Here is a 22,821-nt window from a genome sequence, read left to right as displayed (position 1 = left end):
GTATACTTTTCAGCTACTTTTATTGAAAGAGGGAGTTTATTTTCCCACCCCTTGATTCCAGCTTGCTTTGTGACTTGCTTTGATCGTTCTAATGCAGAAGGGATGTTGTGCCAGACCCAAACCTAGAGGCCTCATCGCTTTTACTCTCACTGCCCTGGAACTTTGAAACCAGCATGGGAACAATTCTGGACTAGCCATCTGGAGACTGAGACCACATGGAAAGAGGTCCCAGGCACCCCAGTCTATTTACCAGATGAATGTAAATATGTAAGTGATTAGCTGAGCCCAGCCCAAACCATAAGAATCACCCAGTTGAGTCCAGCCTGAATTACTGACCTGCATTTTAAGTTAAATAAATGGTTGTTTTTAAACAGCTAAGTGTGAGGATGGGTTTTATTATGAGCAGAAGCAAGCTGATACTAGACCATATAGTATGTAGTTCTATAACTTTTTTTCTTTACTACATTACAAAGAATTTGACTTGTCAATACATAAAGATCCATCTTCTTCTTTTTAAGAGTTGTATACATTTCTATATTATGAATTATCTACAGTTTATTATTTTCTCAGTCACACATTTAGGTTGTGCCTGCCTGCCTCCTTCCTTCTCTCTGTCCCCCCATTTTTTCTATATTTTAAGCATCTCTATAGTTGTTTTATACTTACCTTACTCCGCCTTTTCTCTGCTAATATTGGTTATCTTTTTCATGACATTTTTAAAATACAATAAAATTTATCAGTCTTTTTCTTAATGGCCTCCCCACTCTAAATTTTGCTCAAGAGCAATTTTCCAATCAAATATATACTCTATTTTTTCTAATACATAATTTTATGTGAGTGTCTATGTGCATGTGTGGGTATGTTAGGCTTAATTCATGAATCTTCTGAAATTCATTTGAATTTATAGTGTGAAATAGGGAATTTTTTTGTCAACTGGAGAGCCAATTTTTCTAAACGCCACTTAGAGTAGTTCATCATTTTGTACTGATTTGAAATACCACCTTTACTTTGTATGTAAATGATCTGCTTCAAGACTCTATTCCATTAATCTATTTATTTGCCTGTTACCAGATCAGTAGCAAAATTACTACTACAATGTAACAATTACTGCTGCCTTCTAGTAGTTTTGACATTGGCAAAATATCTTTCTTTTTTTTTTCAAAAATGTCTTGAATATTCTTCAATATTCTCTCAAAATAATTTCAGAATCAGCTTTAAAATTCCATGAAAAAAGTCATTTCAGAATTTTAATAAGGCTGACATTAACTTTATAATCTGCCATCCATTGAACTTTTAACAAACACTGACTCCTGTTGTCAGTGATCATGATATGCCTTTCCTGTTTTTTTTTAAAGATTTAATTTATTTATTTGAGAGAGACAGACTGAGAGGGAGCACAAGCAGGAGGAGAGGCAGAGGGAGGTGAAGCAGACTCCCTGCTGAGCAGGGAGCCCAACACGGGGCTCAATCTCAGGACCTTGAGATCATGACCTGAGCTGAAAGCAGACACTTAACTGACTGAGCCACCCAGGCACCCCATGATATGCCTTTTTCCTTATTCATATATTTCTTATGTCCTTCAGTAATGTTTTACAGCTTTCTTTTTTAATATATTGCATACTTATTCTTTGGTTTAGTCCTCAGAATGACATTTTTTTAAAGCCATTTACATTTAAAAATACATTTTAAATTTTATTTTTGCTCATGTTTGAGAAAATTATTCCTGAAAATTTTCTTTAAATTTTAGCATTTTGGTAAGCTGAATTCTAATAATTTGTCATTTGATTCCTTTGGATTTTCTGGGTAGATAATCATATCATTTAAAACCATGAGAGTTTTGGGGCTCCTTGGTGGCTCAGTGGTTGAGCATCTGCCTTTGGCTCAGGTGGTAATCCTGGAGGTACCAGGGTTGAGTCCCACATCAGGCTCCGTACTCAGGGGGGAACCTATTTCTCCTTCTGTCTATGTCTCTGCCTCTCTCTCTGTGTCTCTCAAGAATAAATAAATAAAATCTTAAAAACAAAAACAAAAACAAAAAACCCATGAGACTTTCTTTTATTTTACCTTTAATTTCCTTCTTCTTCTTCTTCTTCTTCTTCTTCTTCTTCTTCTTCTTCTTCTTCTTCTTCTTCTTCTCCTTCCTTCTTCTTCTTCTTCTTCTTCTTCTTCTTCTTCTTCTTCTTCTTCTTCTTCTTCTTCTTCTTCTTCTTCTTCTTTTTTCTGGTACTGAATTGGCTAAAACCCCCTGTGTGTTCATATTCGTCAGCTCAGGCTATCATAACTGAAGACTACAGTCTGGGTGGCTTAAACAACAAAAATGTATTTTCTCACAGTTTGGAGTCTGGAAGTCCAAGATGAAGGTGCCAAAAAGATCATTTCCAATGGGACCTCATTTGTCAACTTGCAGACAGTGACTTCTCACTGTGTCCTCTCCTGGCCCTTTCTTTGTGTGCACTAAGAGAGAGAGTTCTAGTGTCACTTCTTTTTCTTCTAAAGCTACCAGCCCTCAAAGAGTAGGCCTCTATCCTTATGCTTCATTTAACCTTAATTATCTCCTTAAAGGCCAAATCTCCAAATATAGTTACACAGGGGATCAGGGCTTCAACATATTTCATTTCTGGGATATCAACATAATCGCATTTCTGCATTAGCATTAAAAACTATTATTTTAGGGGCAACTGGCTGGCTAAGTTGGTAAGGCATGTAACTTGATCTTGGGGTTGTGAGTTAAGCCCCACGTTGGATGTAAAGGTTACTTAGAAATAAAATTGTTGAAAAAAATAATGGTTTCAAAAATGTTTTATTTTCTGTTCTGAATATCTGAGAAATAATGAGTGTACAATGTACAGAAGAAGCAAAATCAATTTGGTATAAATCAGAGTTATCACATAGGTTTACTTGAAAAATATGTTTGTACTTAGAGTACCTAGTTCATGGTAGAGAGAAACCAACTGTTTAAAAAATACCTAGTGATTGACAGTAGAACTGCCACAAACCTTTGCTATTATATGTGTGTTGTGTTTAAAATGTCCATAAATAAGGATGTTTAATACCATATAGATAGATGGTTTATATTCAAAAAGCAATCATTCATTTTTAACTAGTCGTCTATAAAGACTTGGAGTTGGACAATGGGTGCATTTCAATAAAAAGGCATCATCTCTTCCTGCTGCCTGAAGATCTTAGATTATTCTTCTTGTACTAAAGTGGTAAATACTGTAACAAATAGAAATCTCTATTTCTTGCTATCTCACGGAAGTAGACAAAATTTTATGGCTATACAGTTGCTTATAATTCCCACCGTCTTATGACTTAGAATTTTTTAGCAAAATACCACATTTTAAGTCATAAATAGTCCATTCTGACCCACACCCACCCAAAATTATTCTTAAAACTTTCATTCATTGAAAACAATGATATAAGATGACTTAGATAAAGGATTAACCTGTTTTAAGCACATTGTAAACATTCAAAAATCGTTAGTTACCTTCTAACCCTTAAGAGCAAAAATTAAAGATACGCATAATGAAAAAAGATATTTATTTGCTATATGCTTTATATAGGTTACACCTTCTGCAAGACAGCAAACTTCATTCTTTCTCCTTCCTTCTATCCCATATCCAATCTCAAGTAGGCTCTTTAAAAATTTTTTATTATTGCAGTATAGTTGACATACTATTATATTAGTGTCAGGTGTATAACATAGTGATTTGACAACTTTATACCTTACACCATGTTCACCATGGTACCATCTGTCATCATATGACATTACAATATTATTCACTATATTCCTTATGCTATACTTTTCATCCTGTGACTTATTTATTTTATAATTGGAAGTTTGTATTGTAAGATTAATTCTCTTTACCTGTTTCTCCCATTCCTTCACCCTCCTCCCTTGTGGCAACCACCAGTTTGTTCTCTGTATTTATGAATCTGTCTGTTTCTGGGTTTTGTTGTGGCTATTGTTGTTTGTTTGCTTTTTTGTTTTATAGATTTCACATATAAGTGAAATCATATGGTATTTGTCTTTGTCTGACTTATTTCACTTAGCATGATAACTTATTGTTAAAATACCAATACTATGCAAAGTGATCTACAGATTGACTGACTTTCCTATCAAGAAGGATCTTTTTATTGGTGGGATGAGCACTGGTGTTATACTATATGTTGGCAAATGGAACTCCAATAAAAAAAATACCAAAAAAGGAGGATCTTTTTATAAAAAAATGAACACATTGACTAAAATTCCACACTTTTACAGACATGAATGGGCTCAGATACCCTTGAGTCTAAATCCCTGCTTTGTATTCTTTATGGCTTGGTGACCTTGGCAAGTTCCTTATTCTCTCTCATCCTTGATTTTCCCGTTCATTTAATTGGGATAATAATACATTCTTTATGGGTTTTCTATGAGAACTACATGAAATAATCTATGTGAAATTCTAAGTAGGATCTCAGTAGATGAAACATTATTATAATTATTATTATTAAACATATTTTCTTGCATTCTGATTTGATTTGAAATACTTGTTCATAGAAATGAGTCTGGAGAAAACTTAAGGAGTCTAATTTCCAACCATGATTTAAAAAAAATCTACTTGAACTTTTGAGTTTCTTGTAATATTATATTCAGGACTCCAAATTTTGTTCTTAGATGCACCAAAGACTATAAAACATCTTTTGTTAATGGTGGAAAATAAACAGCTTCTTAGGAAATAAAACTCCGTCATGCAAGAGTATATAGATTTATGTCCAGTTCTTTGATTAAAAAAAAAGAGAAAAAGCCTTTCTAGAGTTAGAAACGTTTCTCAAACCACTATAGAATAACCATTATGACTCTCCACTTTTCATTTTTATTGCTGGATTGAAAAAGATGACTGTCTACAATGCCTGCACCAGGAGGATATTATTCTACAAATAAGGGCCCAGCGTGACATTTATGAGAAAGCCAGGGTCCTTCTGTGCAAAACTGATTGGTGCTCAGCCAATGGGCTCCAGGGCGTTGCAAATAAAACCACCTTCTCCACCGGGCCCGTTCAGATGCAGGATAGTGTGTTGCTTCTGCCTGTGGAACTTTAGGAAATGCTCAACTCCTGTCCTAGCAAAATACATCTGTGGCCAGCTAAGTGAAACCAGCTTTGAAGATGAAACACCTTCTTCCTCAATTCCCTTCCATCTTGGCCATCTATTGCTTCTGCATGCTACAGATTCCCTCTTCAGGTAAGGGGACCCCTTCATCAGATCCCAACTAGCCTGAGCTCTAAGGAAGACTGAGACAGAACTTGATCCTTCACAGTGGTTCTGGTTTCTGGAGGGAGTCAAACTATAACCCCTCACCTACCCCATTTACCCTTTTGAAATGGCTTCCCATTTGTCTCTAACTTTGAGAGGGTGGACAGAACCAGATGCCATAGCCTTTCACCAAAGGAGGCAACTTTCCCTTGTGGAACTCTCTTTAAACAGCTGCTGACTCAGGGCTGTCCTAAAGATGTGCTGCTAAAACTGTGAAGGATGAGTTGGGGACCCCAATGTCTTAGTAATCTGTACTCCAGGAATTCTGCAGAGAGGAGAACAGAGGTGGTAAAACTGGGTTTTACAGACCCAAAGACTGAGGATTGAGGGGCAGTTGGAGAGGGAGCACACAAAGGAAAAAAAGGAATATTTTCATAGCTTTTCTGTAGTCTCCCAGGAGGCAGGATCCCAGACAAACCTGTGGACGCCCCAATCTTTCTTGGGCTTGGGTGCTGTCCGAGGTGCTGACTGGATGGGGTTGTTGCTTTCCTAACTTCTGAGAACCAGTGCCTTTGCAGGGAACCAGGGGTGGGGTATGGGATCAGTAGTCAGAATGCATTACCCATTTCAAGGTAATTCACCAAATTATGCAAGGAAGCATGTGTTGGAAACTCTGATTGAAAACAGGGACTATTTCAAAATTTCAGATTTTTCCATTAGAATTTTGATTTAGGGAGTATAGAAAATCTTTGAAAGTATATTCAAACAGAAAATATATTTCAAACAGTATGTTTGTTTCGCTATGTTCCGTAGTGTAATCACAAAACCTAGGCATTGCAGGGAACCTTGGAAGTCATCTAGTTTAATCTTTTATGGAGAGTAGGGAATCTATGATTTCTCTAATTACTTTCAGTGACAGCCAACTCACTACCAGCCTAAGGGAGCCAGTAGCTTCCTCTTCTGGGCTCCAATAGAATCTGTTTGTATTACGTTTTGGGGAATTTATTATTATTTCCTATCCGTCTGTATATTTATATACACCTCCCTATTTCCTATTTGATTTTATGTTTCCTGAGGGTGGGTCCCTATGCTCTTTATTGTATTGTTTTGTTTTTTAAAGATTTTATTTATTTATTCATGAGACACACACACACACACACACACACACACACACACACACACACACACACAGGCAGAGACACAGGCAGAGGGAGAAGCGGGCTCCATGCAGGGAGCCCGAGGTGGGACCGGATCTCGGGTCCCCAGGATCACGCCCTGGGCTGAAGGAGGCGCTAAACCGCAGAGCCCCCGGGCTGCCCTATCATTGTATTGTTAACACAGAATCTCTCGAAAAATCCTTATAGGATTAGTTTAAATTACTTTGCATCTTTGAGTGTCTCCAATCAGCAAAAATTTCTTTACACTAAATTAAAATCTGATCACATGTGCCTTCTAACCATTAGCCCTAGTTCTATCCTTTGGGAAAACAGAATAAGATTAATATCTCTTATGATAGTTCCCAAAATAATTGAAGGCAGTTAGCATACACTTCTTAATTTTCCTTTTTGCCAAAGAAAACTATTCTGTTTCTCTAACTTTACCACATATTCTATCATTCTAGTAGGATTACTACTCAGGGCTTGGACACTATTATTTCTATAAAGCACAAGATTGCCCTAGCTTTTCTCGGCACATACAGAGGTTACAGGAAGCAAAATATCACTCAATATTTTAAAAAATATATATATATTACTTTTGAGCCAGATATTCCCTGTCCCACATTTTAAAAATCTAAGTTCAGGGATGCCTGGGTGGCTCAGCAGTTGAGTGTCTGCCTTTGGCTAGGGCGTGATCCTGGGGTCTGGGGATTGAGTCCCACATCGGGTTCCCTGGGAGGAGCTTGCTTCTCCCTCTGCCTATGTCTCTGTCTCTCTCTGTGTCTCTCATGAATACATAAATAAAATCTTAAAAATGAAATAAAATAAAAAATCTAAGTTCAGGGTTTTACATTAACCCCATTTAACTTCATCTATCCAATTGATTCCTAACTATCCTCCCAAGTGTTGTATCACACACAAATGAGATGCAGATTTCATTTAGACCAGATAAAGGTTGATTAGCATAGGGTGCAGCTGCGTGCGGGCAACAACCTTGCCCAGAACCTACTCCTATAGAGATGAGCATCTGTATTGCTCGAAAGTTCCAAGAGTGATTCTGATGTACATACTTTCTTGACAACATTTCCTGATATTCTATTTTCATAAGTTCCATCAAAATACACATTATGTCATCACCTAGATATCTTTCCCTCTTTCTTAGTTACTCTTATAATGGTCACTCTTGAATAAAGAAACACTCTGTTTTTAATTAATTTTGGTACAAATCTCACATTTACTGTTAGTAGGCAGAAGTGTGTTTTCTTTGTAAATCCTTTTAAAAAAAACTGTATTTCTAGAATCTTTGTATGTTCTTCATGGTAAAGATTTAAAAGTCCATGCTATGACCTTTATTTCCCCTCTAATTAATATTTTTATGATTTCTCACAATAGGATCTCCTCGACCTCTAGCTGATCCCCCAAATGGCTTGGATATCATGCAGCTTGAGGTACACTGCTGTTCAGTAATGTGAGATTTTTATTTAGTCTTGGCCTTGAAAATATCATGTGGATAGTGTTCACTTGAAACTATTTTAAGATCAGATTCTTGGCTGCAGCAGGAACTCATGTTGCCATTTTCATGGCCTCATTTAAGACATCACGAGAGTTGTGTTGAAATTCACTGCCACTGTGTGAGAAGATAATGCAAGGTTCATAAATGGGACAACTTTAGTATTTTACATATGTTTTAATAGATTGCTATTGACTAATTTGTACCGATCTTTGATTCATTGTTCATATTTTTCTTTAGCGACTGGCATATTGGGCCACTCTTTCTAAGCAACCTAAGGTAAAAAAAATTATATACATATAATTCATTTATTTTTATTTTTTTAAAGATTTATTTATTTATTTGAGAGAGAGAGAGAGAGAGAAAGCACAGCAGGGGGAGGGGCAGAGGAAGAAAATCTCAAGTAGACTCCTGGCTGAGCTCGGAGCCTGACATGCAGCTCAATATCACGATTCTAGGATCATGACTTGAACTGAAATCAAGAGTGGGGCACTTGGTTGCAGAAGGGAAGGAGTGTGGGGACATGGGGTGACTGGGTGACGGGCACTAAGGAGGGCACTTGATGGGGATGAGCACTGAGTGTTTTATGTTAGCAAATTGAATTTAAATTTTAGAAAGGGGGAAAAAAGAATGGGGCACTTAACTGACTGAGCCACCCAGGCACCCCCATATAAGAATTCTTTTAATTATAACAATGCACATGCTTATACCATAATTGGTATCTGTAACAAGCACACTTTTTTGCCACCTGCAGGAGAAATCTGTGTATATGGTTAAGCATATGGGTAAGAAGGTAGTTGTAGGAAATAACAAGTGAATCTCTCAAAATAAAATACCATGGAATATTGGTCATTCATGTATATTCTTACAATTATAATAATATATATGTATAATTACATTAATTATGTATGTTATGAGATATCATGACATATGTTACACATTGATATAGTATGATATGATAATTCTTCAAAACAATAGATTTCAGGTGAAGGACCTAACAGTGATAGTCACCAAAACGGATATGTTTCAGTGGATACAAAGTAAATATTGATTCAATCAAAAGTGTAGGATGGTGGTGTTAGGGTGGAGCCCATGATTCTAAAGCATAAACTGAATGTTTTCACCTTGAACCATATCTTTTCTTCCTCCTTCCCCTCCCCCAAGCCACAGCATACCTCATCTTGGTGAACTTCTTATTATTCCCCTAATACCCCAGACTCTTATATCTGCACAGGTTTTTCCTCAGCCAAAAATGCCTTTGCAGCTCAGATTCTAAAACCTGGGTTCAAAACCTAGTCTACTTAACTTTGGCAAAATTCTTAATCTCTCTATGTCTCAGTTTCCTCATCTGTAATATGGGAATAATAGTTATACTAGCCTCATAATGTTGTTGTGAAGATTGAGTGCTGGAATCTTTGAAGGGTTTTCAACAGTGTCTAGAACACAGTAAATGACAGCACCTAAGTGCCACCTGCTAGCATTGTCCCTGATGCAACTAATGGCCATTCTTGAAAACTCAAACATTACTTTCTCTCTTTTATTTTTTTAAATTTATTTGAGAGAGAGCAAGAGAGCACAAGCAGGGGAGTGGCAGAGGAAAAGGGAGAAGCACACTGCCTGCTGAGTGGGAAGCCCAATATGGGGTTCAATCTCAGGACCCTGGGATCATGACCTGAGTCAAAGGTAGACCCTTAACAGACTGAGCCGTACAGGTGTCACTGCTTTCTCTCTTAAACTTCATAAATATATCATGCCTATTTCTCCTTATTTTCAGTTTATCCTTATGCACATGTTTGAAGACAATTGCCATTTCTTATCTTTAGAACTAATCTTTACAGCCTTGCTATCTAGAGCAAAAATTCAGGGTGAAAATCCAAAGTTTTCCATTTCCTTGGCACTGTTTCTTCACTTCACACAGAATGGGCTTCTCTATCCCTCACATAAAGGCTGTAGGGATGTCCCCTACATAGGCAGAAGTGAAAGTGTGGCTGTCACATGTGCTACCTATAGCCTTAAATTGGGTTGTGGGCTTCCCCAAGTGCAAGGGCCCACCTGGAATGAATTTCCATCCACTTCCTCCATTTTCCCAAAGCTGGTCCTGCTCATCATTTCCAGTCATAGAACAGCAAGAGATTATTCAGTGAACAAAACTCTCAATATCTTAAATCTATTAATAGAGACACTGTAGCTCTTCCTGGTCTTGCTGCTGCATTAATAAAGGACCTTTGGCATGTCACTCCCTCTCCTGGGGCTCTGGTTCCCTCAACTATCTCATGTCCAGATGATCTACCTGGGCTCTAAGTCCTCTTCCAGTTCTGGTCTCCAGAAAAGCCAGATCTGGGTCTCTGCGGGACTTTCGTCTTTAAGCATTTCAGAAAGCACAGTTACATCCTACAAATAATGGCACCTGCAGAAAGTCTTCTTGTTTTGTGCTTCTGGTGGGATCAGAAGTTCAGACAGGAAAGGGGACAATGAATTCTTGGGAACACAGTACTACTATTCATCCCTTCAAACAAATATATCTACTGAGAGCACACCACGTGTTAGGTGCTAAATGTGCAATGGTGATCAAAACAGAGAAAACTACTTGCTCTCATGAAACTGAAGTTCTAGTTGGGGACATAAATAATAAATTAGATAGTAAAGAACATTTTGAAATACATTTTTTTCTGTAAAAAGTTCTAGTTGGGGACATAAATAATAAATTAGACAGTTAAGTACATTTGGAAATACATTTTTTTTCTGTAAAAAGAAAAAATTGAAGCAAGGAAGGTGCAGATAAAATGTTGAGAGTGGTGTTTGAGCACCAGGAAAAGCATCTTCATATTTCTTGTTGTTTTTTGGCTTGAAATCTAACAGCATTAAGCTGATAAGTGTGGTACACAAAAACAATTATTTGACTAATTAGTGTCCAGAAAACACACATACACTCACACATACATAACGAGTGGGGTATGTGTGCATGTGTGTGTATGTAGAATACATAAGTATGGGTGGCTTCCCATGCAGAAACTCTTCACAGTAGGTAGAAAGATGTAATTGTGTCAACAGCAACAAATTATAAGTGTTATTAACAACTTTCATTTCTGTCTCGATTGAAGTTTGAGCCGACTCAAAGCGGTTTCAAGGTGATTGAGATGAGAATGATCAATCTTAGCCAGATCAGCATATTTAAAATATTCACAGTAATCATCTTAAGCAATACAAAATGCACACATAGAAACCTGATTTATTGTTTTGTAAGACATCTTCTTCACAGCAAGATATCAGAGTAGAATATGCTTAGTATACAACTAAGTCTGTCATTCATGCAAGGATTTAGAAATGAAAAGTTGGACTTTTTGCAAAAAGAGTGGAGATTTATGTAGAAAGCTTTTGGAGGAAAACGAGTTTGGTCAATTTGAATCAACTCTAAAAAACTGAATTCTAGAGTATACTCAGCAACAAATTAAAAATTGCAATCATTAATTTTATTCCAAGTCTTAGATGGTTATCTCGGAATGGATTAGGGTATTGCTTCTATGTACTACAGAATATGTTTTTCTCCCTAAGATTGGAAAGGTGAAATGAGAGTCAACCTTAAAATAATTATGTATTACTGGGAACTTGTTTTTTTTTGTAAGACCCTTCATCAACTATAGTTGCCTGCTCCAATTAAATTCCATGTATCTTACCCTCACAATTCTCTTTCTAGGATAATCAAGACATATACAAAAGGGTGAGTACTGCCTAGCGTGGTAACACAGGCATGCAACTTTCATGTTTATAGCAAGTGACACTTGTACTAAAATAAACTTTTTTATTATTCAGTTTTTATTTCACTACTCCAGAACTCAGGAGCCAACACATCCAGTTAAAAGTGGGGTCAGTACTTTACCATTCTCATCTTTCTGTAAAAGTGACTCTCCTCTGCTTGCCTTTTATCTTATCCAAATTAGTATGTGTAGATAAGTAGAAAAGCACGGGGCTTGCAGACATTGTCTGTGTAATAGCTTTCTAAGGGCTTTTTCCTGGAGCTTCAGAGATTCTTCTTTCCCTGTCTGGGCTACGGCTGGTGGGAGGCTGAGAGATCGAAAAGGTTAGATAGTATATTATAGAAAAGGAAAAAATAAGTGAGGAGAGTTTTTTATTATGCACTTTAACAGATGTTTGAAAAAGACCTGATAAAACTGAGCTCAATTTACATTTATTATACTACCTTTTTAAATTAAATTAAATTTTTAAAAGATTTTATTTATTCATGAGAGACAGAGAGAGAGTCAGAGACACAGGCAGAGGAAGAAACAGGCTCCTCCCCAGACCCAGGATCACACTCTGAGCTGAAGGCAGATGTTTAACCACTGAGCCACCCAGGCATCCCTACTTTTTTATTTTAAGAAGAATTTTGTGAAGCATAAAGTGCTGTGTCCTTAGTAGTGATCCATAGAGGTGCACCTTCTATAACCATCACTATGTATATATGCTAAGGAGATAACATGCATCACCCCTAACTTTGTTATTTTAAACTTGAAATGCCCTCAGAAGCAGGTTGTGTAAGTGAATTTCTGCAGGGTATGATTTGAGGAATATTAGGAAGGTCATAGTATAAAATTTTTAATTCAGTGGCTCTGTTACAGTAACTGAAATTCTACCATTAGTAAGTCATTTATATAACCATATCTTTTCACGTCTTCAAGAACATCCTTTTAAAGAAAAAATAGCGAAGTGTTTTTTTCCCTAAGAGGTAAAGACTCATCAGTAGCATAGATTTAGGAATGAGGATCAGGTGAGGATGGGGATAGATAGTATCAGGAAGGCAAGGGGCTTTTAATTGTTTGTCTCTTTTTTCCTCAGTTTCCCTCTTTGCCATCAACTTGTCTTCTATGTCACTCACTCATTCTTCCACCTCGTTAACCTTCGTCGTTAGGACTTCTAGTTTGGATTGCATCTCATTCAATTGATTTTTAATTTCTGCCTGATTGGATCTAAATTCTGCAGTCATGAAGTCTCTTGAGTCCTTTATGCTTTTTTCTAGAGCCACCAGTAGCTGTATAATAGTGCTTCTGAATTGGCTTTCTGACATTGAATTGTAATCCAGATTTTGTAACTCTGTGGGAGAGAGGACTGTTTCTGATTCTTTCTTTTGAGGTGAGGTTTTCCTTCTAGTCATTTTGCTCAGTGCAGAGTGGCCAAAAACAAGTTGTATTGGGAAAAGGAGAAAAAGAGGAGAGAAAGAAGGAAAGAAAAGAGAAAAAGAAAAAAGAAAAAAGGAAGAAAAAAGAAAAAAGAGAAGAAAAAGAGAAAGAAAAAGAAAGAAAGGAAAAAGAGGGGGGTGGGGGAAGCAAACAGAAATCAAAAAGCAAAAAACAAAACAAAACAAAACAAAAAAAAACAAAAAACAAAAACCAAAAAACACGGGAGAGTATCTTCTGTTTCTGTATACTTAAAGTCCCTTGACTTCCCCTGGAACTTGTCCGTCTAGCTGGTCTTCTGGGGGAGGGGCCTGTTGTGCTGATTTTCAGGTGTTAGCACTTGGGGGAATATCAAATTTTCAGGTGTTAGCACTTGCAGGAATATCAAATGCACTAGGAAGGGGGGATTAAGGTGCTGTCCTTCCACCTCCCCCCGCCCAAGACTAGGAGAGCACACCTGGGGCGCAAAAGGATCTGCGTGGGCTTGCTTCTTTGGGACAGTGCACTCCTCCCCAGAAGGACGGAACACTTGTGGATAAGGCTCATAAAAGTCTGATTTACTCTAAGGGAATATTTGTAAGTGTTGTGTAGGAATTATAATCTGTTGTAAGGGCAAGCAGTTCTTTATTGAAAACACAAAATTTCAAGCCTAGGTGTGGATGTGAATTTTATCCAGGGTATTAAACCCATTCATAAGGGAGGGCATGGAGAGGACAGGTAGCCTGGGCTGCGACCTGGCGAGGCCAGCCTCCGACCCCCACCCCCCCCCATCTTTTGCAGTTCCCTCCTGTGCACCCCTTGATGCGCCTGGCCGCGCAGCTCGCCAGCCCCAGGATGAGAAGATTTCTGCAACTGCGGGTAGGTGTTCTCCTCACTTAACCGCGGTGACTTCAGGTGGTCGCTGAGGGGCAGGGAGCAGGGGAGCGGGAAAGGGAGGGCTGACTTGCAGGCTCTCTTTGAATCGGCCTCCACCTTGGGAAGGAGAGCAGGCCTTACCTTATGCCACAGTCCCCTACCCTGAACCCCACAGAATGGCTGCAGGGCCCGGGGAGTCCCCTTAGGGCAGAGATGGCCTCTTCTCTTCCGCTCTCGTCTTCCAAGTTTCCTTCCACTTTCCCTGACCCTTCCTCTTCCGATGGACATTTGCCTTGGTGACCCCTGGGCTTCCCCTTGTGGCTCCGCCTGGCCTTTTGTCCTATCTCAGAACTTTATTTCTTTAAAAATAGCTTTTTTTTGTTTGGTTTGGTTTGAAGCTTTGAAATTACCAGCTTCAGTAACAGGTATAGTTGTCCAAAATCCTAATTGAAGTTTTATTCCATGGTAGCCAAAATAAAAGAATAATGTTGTGCCCAAGATTGCGAATCCAAGAAACCACCAAGGAGCCGACACCGGTGCAAGCGCACGAGGGTTTATTTGCAAGCTCGAGTTTGGTTCCAAGTATATCTGACACAGAGGAGCAGGGACTTGGACCCCGAAGTGGGTTACAGCTGGGTTTTTTTATGGGCTGGTCTAGGGGATTTTCAGAAGAGGTGGAGGAATTTCTCAAGTTCTGTTCACTATTCTGATATGGGGCTTTCAAGGGCATTGAGCTCTGTTCTCATTCTAATATGGGACTTTCTACCATGGGCGTGGGCTCTGTTGTCTTTCTGATATGGGATTCCCTGCCGAGGACATTCTGCAGTTTTTCCTGTAAAGTTCAGCTCTTATTCACAGGGCCCTAAGATGGCTGTACTTGTGCTAATGCTAAACTTGAGGTGGAATGGCCTAAATTTTTCTCGGCCTCCACAATTACATGGGAGCCAAAATAAAAAAATAAAATAAAATAAAAAGAATATTCCTTTTGAATACTGAAACTCATCCCAGTTTGCCCCGGACTTTCCTGGTTTTAGCTCTGAAAAATCCCAAGACCCCTCAGGAAGCTGCTCAGTTCCTAGAAAGCGGGTGGGTCATCGTAAGTGTAGACAGCAGTTTGTCTTGTCTGATTCACTGCACAGCCTTCCGGATTGAGTCCGATCTGTTGTTATGCTAGACTCATAAGCAAAGACAAGCTGGAGAAGCTGCCATGGCTTATCCTTGGATCGGGGTCCATTTCAAGGTGATACTGTTGGGAAGAACAAGCCGATTTAACCTTGTCTTGGACATAAATGGTACCTCAATCAAGAAAACACGGCTGCCTTCCTGAACAGGAGATTATAATCGGCTACGTGGTTAGCCCTTCCCCTGAACTACTTTTTTGCTCCTGATTTCTGGCTACCTGAGGATGGAGCTGTGGAGGCTGAAAAGAGTAAGGCCATTCCACCTCAAGTTTAGCATTAGCACAAGTACAGCCATCTTAGGCCCCTGTGAATAAGAGCTGAACTTTATAGGAAAAACTGCAGAATGTCCTTGACAGGGAATCCCATATCAGAAAGACAACAGAGCTCAGAATGCCTTAGGCAGAGAAACCCCGTATCAGATCTTAAGAAACTCCCCCACTCTTTCCCCCATATTGGAATGAGAAAAAAAATTCCTCTACCTCTTCTGAAAATCCCCTAGACCAGCCCATAAAAAACGGAGCTGTAACCCACTTCGGGGTCCAAGCCCCCGCTCTTCTGTGTGGAGTATACTTGGACCCAAGCTCAAGCTTGTAAATAACCCTCGTGTACTTGCATCGGTGTCGACTCCTTTGTGGTTCCTTGGATTCTTGGGCACAACAGAGCCAAGGAGGTACAGGGTCACAGCCTAATGACTGCAACCCTAGGGGGTGTGGTTCCTGTTAAATAACCTGCACCTCATTCCCTCACAGGATTCGAGGACTGCTGCAGTGGATTTCACCAAGAAGGTGTGTAAGCCCTTTTGAGAACCCAAACCTCCTGAAGATCTGCAGGAGAAGCCTAGGAAGTGCTTGGAGCTGGGCAATCTTGTAGCTCCTCTAGATCACTTCTGGAAAGAACTGGTCCCACAATATTGCCCCTGAAAATCTGAGGCCGAGAGTTTAATTTCAGGTTTTTCTGAGCTTGTTCCGAGGCAGAAAGGAATCATGGGGCAATGCTGCTGGCTGACTATATTTCATCTCCAGTCTTGTAGATGAGTCACCTGGAACCATCTGTTCCTGAGGATTTGCTTTATGTGGCTCAGGGGCCCACATGCCAGTTGTACAAACTTGGGGAGAGGTAAACTGCAAGTGGCACAACCCCATCCATATACCAGTTCTTCTCCACGTTGACCATGAATCATAGATACCTGGGGACTTGGTTAAAATTCAGATGGCTGGGTCCCAGCTCCAGATAGTTGGTAGAGACCTGAGGATTTCCATTTCTAACAAAGTCTCAGGTGTCATTGATGCTTTTGGTCTGGGGACCACACTTTGAAAACTGTTGTCATAGACATTTTCAGAAGACCTTAGGCACAAAGTGGTTGCATAATGGCTTGTGTTTTTATGTTGCAGGATCACACTGCCACCTGGGGACGACCATTTTTCCTTTTCAGGGTATAGCATTCTTTTTCTCTGTTTTGAACTCGGACTCCCTCCTGCCACCCAATTATGGATTCCTGCAGAATGAGCACAGCCCAGCACCCTATGGCAAGCTAGTGAATAATTATGGGGACTCTCTCACACTTTCCTTAGGAGAGACCTTCAAAGTCTCCTCCTATAAACTTGACGTTTAGAAAAGAAAAGGTGCAGAAAGACATAGGCTGAGAGAACCAGGGCTCCGGGAGCATGGGTAGGAGGTGGGAGTGCTGCTGACAGACAGACATAGGAGCCAACCAGAATTGGGGTCTGTGTCCCTGTGTCCAGGTTCCGTGCACCCAAATAGCATAGGCACTGTTCTCCCCTTTCCTGGGGTCCCAGAGCCCCTTGCGAAGGTCACAGAGTCAGAAACTGTCTTAGTTTGTGGTCTGCCACTCACTAGCTCTGCTTCTTCCCCTAGATCCTCAAGTGTTTGCATCAAAAAAATCGGACTCTGAATCAGACAGATTCATGCCCCTCAAACTGTACTCTATGGGTCACTGGTGCCAAGAGGTTACTCTGCAAAGATCAGACAAGATGGGAAAACACTGCACCAAACACTCTCAAAAGTTTACAGCACATATCAGCATGTCTTGCAGGAAACAACCTGTTTTTCTCAGCTTTCTTATATAGTTCCCAACTTGTTTGATCATAGAGGCCCTGTATGACCTATTGGTGGTCATTCTCTAGAAGGTACTTTGAGGAACAATGGGTCTCCACAATGTCTTTAGGGTGAGAAGTCCTGTGATAAATGGTTTGAAGACCATTCTGCTACATAAATAGAGCCTGGGGTGGGGGAGCGGTGGGGTAGAGGACAGTGTCAGGGCTGTAGGAGCAGCAAGGGTCCTGGAGCACTGGCCTGGTAGCCCTGGGCTAGGGCTGACCAGGTGAACTCCCAGGGAGGCTGCTGACATTTCAGTTAGGAAAACGAAGTCTTAGGGTCAGTTGAGGAAGGATCCAAGGCCTGGAAACAGGTTCTAGGCAGTTTTGTCTCAGTATCTGTAAACTGCTCCTTTTTTTTCTCCCCCAGCCAAGGAATGGAAGAAACACTGAGGATAACACCCTGTAGGGAAGTCCAAGGTCAGCCCCATTGCTACTGTTCTCCTCCAAGTAAATGTTGTGTCTGACTTGGGGGGTGGTGAGAGGCAGCCAGAGGGGTGGCAATTCAAAATAGAGGGGGGCCACGTGGAACCTCTGAGGGTCCTCCACCCCCTCCCTCCCTTCCCTACTCTCCACACCACAGAGACCCCACTGCAGCCTGGTAGAAACAGGCTGTCCCAAGCACACAAGGCAGCCTTCGCCTCCGTGCTGGCCCTTTGCAGGTATGTCGTCTCTAGCAGGACCTGCGAGGCAGTGAGGGCCACACGTGGCCCAGCTGATCCTCGGGACTTCTCACCTGACCCTTTGAAGGAAGGCAAAGCCGCCCTAGCAGCCTTGGCAGGAGAAGGGGGGTACCTTATAGTGGGAACATCTCTGAGTACAGCAGACGTAGCCGGGCAAGGCTACTCCCTCCGTTCAACAGTGAGCTGAGACCCAGAGTTTAAATCTCAGGAGATTCCTTGGTCTTCAGGCCCATGGAATTGAAGTCCACGTACGAGGGCAGCTCTGGGCCTCCTCTGTCTCTCATGATGGTGTGGTCCTGGGGTCATTGAGGTGGCTGTCCTTTGGAGGTGTCCCAGCCTCCCTCCTGGAGCCTGATCTGACCTGCCAGGGCCTGGGCAGGCCAAGGGTGCCTGAGAAAGCTGTCCAGATGCTGCAAAACAGGACTCCCCAGGTGAAAGGAGAGGAAGAGGTTCCCTGAGGCCACAGCACTGACACAGACCGAATGGTCTAATTAGATGCTGCAAAAATGAATAAGTACCGATTTGGGGGCATTTGTGACTTATCAAATTGAGTAATTTTAAAATATGTTGTACAATAACATGCCCATAGGCCTCGTCTTGATTCTGGTAATGATTTGATCCAAGCAGTGCATTTTTCTCCTCTTTTTCAGAGTTCTGTGGCAAAGAGAAACTGGATCAGATAAAGAAATCGAGCAATTATCTTGAACAAATGTCAACTTTCTTTCTGTGAACAATAAAAGATAATTCTCTTGCTCTATACTCACTGGAATATGCAATTGTATAAAAAATAAAGGAGCATGGACACAATATTTTCATTTCTTATTGGGAAGTTTTAGGGGAGGGATTAGATGTATTTTAAAAATAATACTCTCTCTCTCTATTTTTTTTTAATGTTCTGTGTTTGGGATTGTTTAAGCACACCCCAAATATCTTGTTATTATCAAGAATTGAGAGCCTGGGGCTAGGGATAGACTGTCTTCCTGTTCTGGTTCATCTTTTAGCTGGGGCACTGTGGGCTGGTCACTTCCCATCCCTGTGCCTTATTCTCCTCCACAGTAAAATGGGATTGGTAATAATAGTACCTTCACACAATTTTTGTGAGGACTGCAGAGACCACCTACGTAAAGGCTTAGCGTGGTGGTACCTAGAGAGCATGCAATAGGTGTTGGCTCTAATTACACTTCAAAGATGATTCTGATGACACAAATAGTACCAGAACGACTTGCCCTAGACAGCTTCTTCTATCTTGCTGACCAGGGACTTGAGGTTACTGCACTGAGTTAACATATAACAATTCCAGACTTCTCAGGAAACCGTGAGGCTTAGGCATTTTACTTTCTCAGGCTCCTCCTCTGTAAACAGTATTTGACTTCCAGACCTCCCAAGATCATTCAAAGGAGTAGATGATGCAGAAGATGGGCAGTGACACAAGGAGGGACCCTAGTGATACATGCAATGAATCTAAGCTGCATTGAAACATTCTCCTTTTAAGCTTCTCATGAAATTTAAAAGTCCTCCTTTTAAAATATAATGTAGATGTCACATTTTAGGATTAGTTTTTATTTTTAGCATTTATAAGCTCTTGTAATAAGTCTCAAGCCTATTCTCTCAAATAAGATATTTTAAGACCCCTCAGTAGATCTTACCACACAGAGATGAGTCAAGCAAACCTGACTCCACACGACATTTTGCTGAGCACAGGCTGCAGGCAGAGGGATCAAGGCACTGGTCTGAGACCCTGCAGTAGGTAGGAAACAGGGCAGGTTTGGCCTCCTGGTGTATATCCCAGGTCCTGGGAGCACGGGGAGTGTGGACTTGACCTCACAGCTCCGTGACAGGGTGGGCAGAGCACAGTGTTCGTGAACAATGTTCCAGTACAAGTCTGTAGGAACAGTCTCAACATTTTGAAGTGACCAAGGATGACTGTTTCCACCTCAAAGTCCTGGAATCCTCTTCGTTAAACCAGTGATTATCATTTCCACTCCAATGGAGGATCATACACTTGGCACGGACCTGCCGCAGGCCAGCCTGCAGGACAATGGTTATGAGAGTGAAGGGTGGGCAAAGAGGGCCACTGCTTCTAAGGAACACTATTTGAGCTAAAAGCTCTTCCTTTGCCAAACCAGTCTCTGATGATGGGGAGGTAGAGACAGACTCTGAAATCTCAGACATCACCTCACTCCTTTCGCTTACAGCAGTGACCAGTGATGCACCACCAGTGCCAATAAATTCAGAGAGGAAAGCAGACTATGATTTACAGCTTCAGCTTCCACACTGTGACACCTGGTTCTCCCTTCGTACAGTGCTGGGGTATTTTTAGCCTGGTGTCCTATGAGAAGGAGCCTTACATTTTCACTCTAACCAGGTGTCGCATCAAATAAGACCGAGTCCTAGGCCCAATGTTGGTCTCTAGAGAGAGGCTGCCTGCCTTCATAACCCTCGTGGTCACTTTATAGGAAGAGGCCATGCCTCAGGCAATTGCCCAGGCCCTGGGGGCCTCAGGAAGATCAGAGGTCTGAGGCTAGCAGAACAGAACTTGAAAGGAACTCTCAGAACGTTAAAGGGGGCAGAGGCCTCGCTGATCATTCACCCCCACCTTCTTGTGGGCTTCAGAGGAAAGCAGCCCACAGAAGCCAAGTGACTTGCTCATGGCCACAAGTCTACTGGCAACCATGTCCAGAACAGAACTCACATCTTTCAATTAAAGCCTAATTGCTTTCTTCACCCTAACTTTATTATCTCATATCAGTTTTCTGGGACCGCAGTAACAAATTTTCTCAAGCTTATTGACTTCAAGCAACAGAAATGTATTCTTGGGTTGCCTGGGTGGCTCAGTAGGTTAAGCATCTGCCTTCAGCTCAGGTCATGATCTTGGGTCCTGGGATCAAGCCCTACATCAGGCTCCCTGCTCATTGGGGAGCCTGCTTCTTCATCTCCCCTCTGCCCATCCCTCCTATTGGTGCTCTCTCTCTCATAAATAAATAATAAATAAATAAATAAATAAATAAATAAATAAATAAATAAATAAAATCTTTAAAATAAATGTATTCTCTTATAGTTCTGGAGGCCAAAGTCCAGAATAATGGTATCATTAGGGCCATGCTCCCTCTGAAGACCTTAGTGGAGAATCCTTCCCCACCTCTTCTCTCCTCTGGTTGGCTCCAGATATTTCTCCTGGTTGTACAGCATCACTCAATTCTCTACCTCTGTCCTCATGTGGCCTCTCCTCTTTGTCTAGTGCCTTTCTATTCTCTTTCAAAGATACTCTTTAAACACTGATATTGAGACATACTTCCTTACTGTTTTTTCTCCAATCACATTTACATTAGTTCTTTCCACTGCAATCTATATATCTCCCATATTATTTTGTCTGTCTGGTATGCATTATGGATATTTTCTTCTGATCCACCACCTTCCAGTTGCTAAATCTCTATTCTGCTGTGTCTCTTATGTTATTAAAATGACCAGCTCAGTTCTTAATTTTGGTTATTATGTTTTTCAACTCCAGAATTTCTATTTGCTAATTTCATTATTTTCTAGCTTTCTAATGAAATTCTCAATCTTACCATTTTTCTCCTTTAACATAGTAAGTATAGATATTTTCAGGGTCTTTCTGATGAGTAAATTACCTAGATTCCCTTGATGTCTATTTCACTGTGTTATTTATCTCAATTTTTGCTTGTTATTCACCCTACCTCTTAGTTCTTTGGGGCCCTAATGAAATAGCTGAGAGTTTTTCATGAGCTCCCCCATTGTACACTCAAGACTCCAGTTTTTGTCCCCTGGTCCTTAAAGGATGACAAAGACTGCTGCCCAGTTTTTCAGTTTCAAAGCTGCCCTTCTGAAACCTTCAGCAATTCATATAAGAAATATACTAGCCCCCAAGGCTTATTTTATCTTTCTGCGTTTACATCTTAATCAGATCTTGACCTTTTAATTCTTAACTGCCACATTATCCTTCCTGATACCCACTTACCAGAGAAAGTCTTCAAAGTCCGTGAGGACACAGATAAGAGTGTTCACGTGGTTTCTTAAAGCAAAAGAGTTGGAAAGAACCCAGATGTCCATTAACAGGAGAAAAAAATAAACATTATAATATTCATATAGATGACATTTATATAGCAACAAAAATGAATGAATCACTTGCATAAAGTTAGAAGAGTCTTAAAATCATGATGATGAGTAAAATAAGCAAGATGCTTTTTATAACAAGACAACATTTATGTAAGTTGAATACTATGGTGAGAACAAATACCAAATTTAGAAGACCAGTGATTCCTGAGGGCAGGAAGACTGGCACAAACCAGGAGGGCCACAGTGGGCTTCTATTGCATTGGTAATCTTTATGTTAGGTATTAATATTGTAAAAAGTAATAATCAGTAAATGAATTTATGTGGAAGCACAGAGAAGGAAGAGATTGTTTGGGTCCAGGAAAATCAAAGAGAGAGGTGGTTCTTGAATTGGTTCTTGAAGCATCTGTAGGATTTTTATAGATGGCAATGGAAAAGAGCATCCCTGATAGAAAGAATAACAAATAATGATGGAAAAGTGAGAAGATTCAGGACATGTTCAAGGGACCACAAGTAGTAGGATGGTATCTTCCTGCTTTCGCATCCCAGCCCCCACACACATGTACGACCTTCCTGTTAAGCTAGATATCACTTGCTGAAACTAGGGTGAGGTGAGATTTCAAGCAACTGGGAGATCAGGCTATGGCTCATGTTGAGGTACTATGACAAGCCATAGTTGAGTTATATGGGTGGTGTGTATGGCCTGACAGCCAGACTGCCTGGGTTCAAATTCCACTTTTCCTCTCACTTTTTGTGTAATCTTGGCCCATTATCTCACCATTCTGTGCCTGTTTCCTTACATTAATGTGATCACAATAATAGAACCTATCCTGTATGGCTGTTC

The 22,821-nt window shown here is 40.5% G+C and overlaps 1 protein-coding gene across 5 annotated transcripts in view; it reads left to right on the top strand.

The window, feature by feature from the left end:
• Nucleotides 1-18,713, top strand: part of NMS (neuromedin S) — a 52,221-nt gene extending 33,508 nt beyond the window's left edge. For 2 of the 5 annotated variants that reach the window (XM_072844511.1, XM_072844512.1), the window contains 11 exons: nt 98-267; nt 4,877-5,223; nt 7,785-7,840; nt 8,143-8,181; nt 11,597-11,620; nt 11,713-11,766; nt 13,854-13,931; nt 15,859-15,894; nt 16,501-16,542; nt 17,594-17,643; nt 18,557-18,713. In XM_072844511.1, coding sequence (XP_072700612.1) covers nt 5,148-5,223; nt 7,785-7,840; nt 8,143-8,181; nt 11,597-11,620; nt 11,713-11,766; nt 13,854-13,931; nt 15,859-15,894; nt 16,501-16,542; nt 17,594-17,632 — 444 coding nt within the window. In that variant the 5' untranslated portion in view covers nt 98-267; nt 4,877-5,147 and the 3' untranslated portion in view covers nt 17,633-17,643; nt 18,557-18,713. The remainder of the gene's footprint in view (nt 1-97; nt 268-4,876; nt 5,224-7,784; nt 7,841-8,142; nt 8,182-11,596; nt 11,621-11,712; nt 11,767-13,853; nt 13,932-15,858; nt 15,895-16,500; nt 16,543-17,593; nt 17,644-18,556) is intronic. The other 3 variants (XM_072844510.1, XM_072844513.1, XM_072844514.1) reach the window with 2 other exon arrangements.
• The last annotated feature ends 4,108 nt before the right edge of the window (nt 18,714-22,821 follow it).

The sequence above is a fragment of the Canis lupus genome, chromosome 11 (genome assembly GCF_048164855.1).
Source record: "Canis lupus baileyi chromosome 11, mCanLup2.hap1, whole genome shotgun sequence".
NCBI lineage: Eukaryota > Metazoa > Chordata > Mammalia > Carnivora > Canidae > Canis > Canis lupus.
The sequence above is the reverse complement of the archived record's forward strand: the minus strand, read 5'-3'. Positions and strand labels throughout refer to the sequence as shown.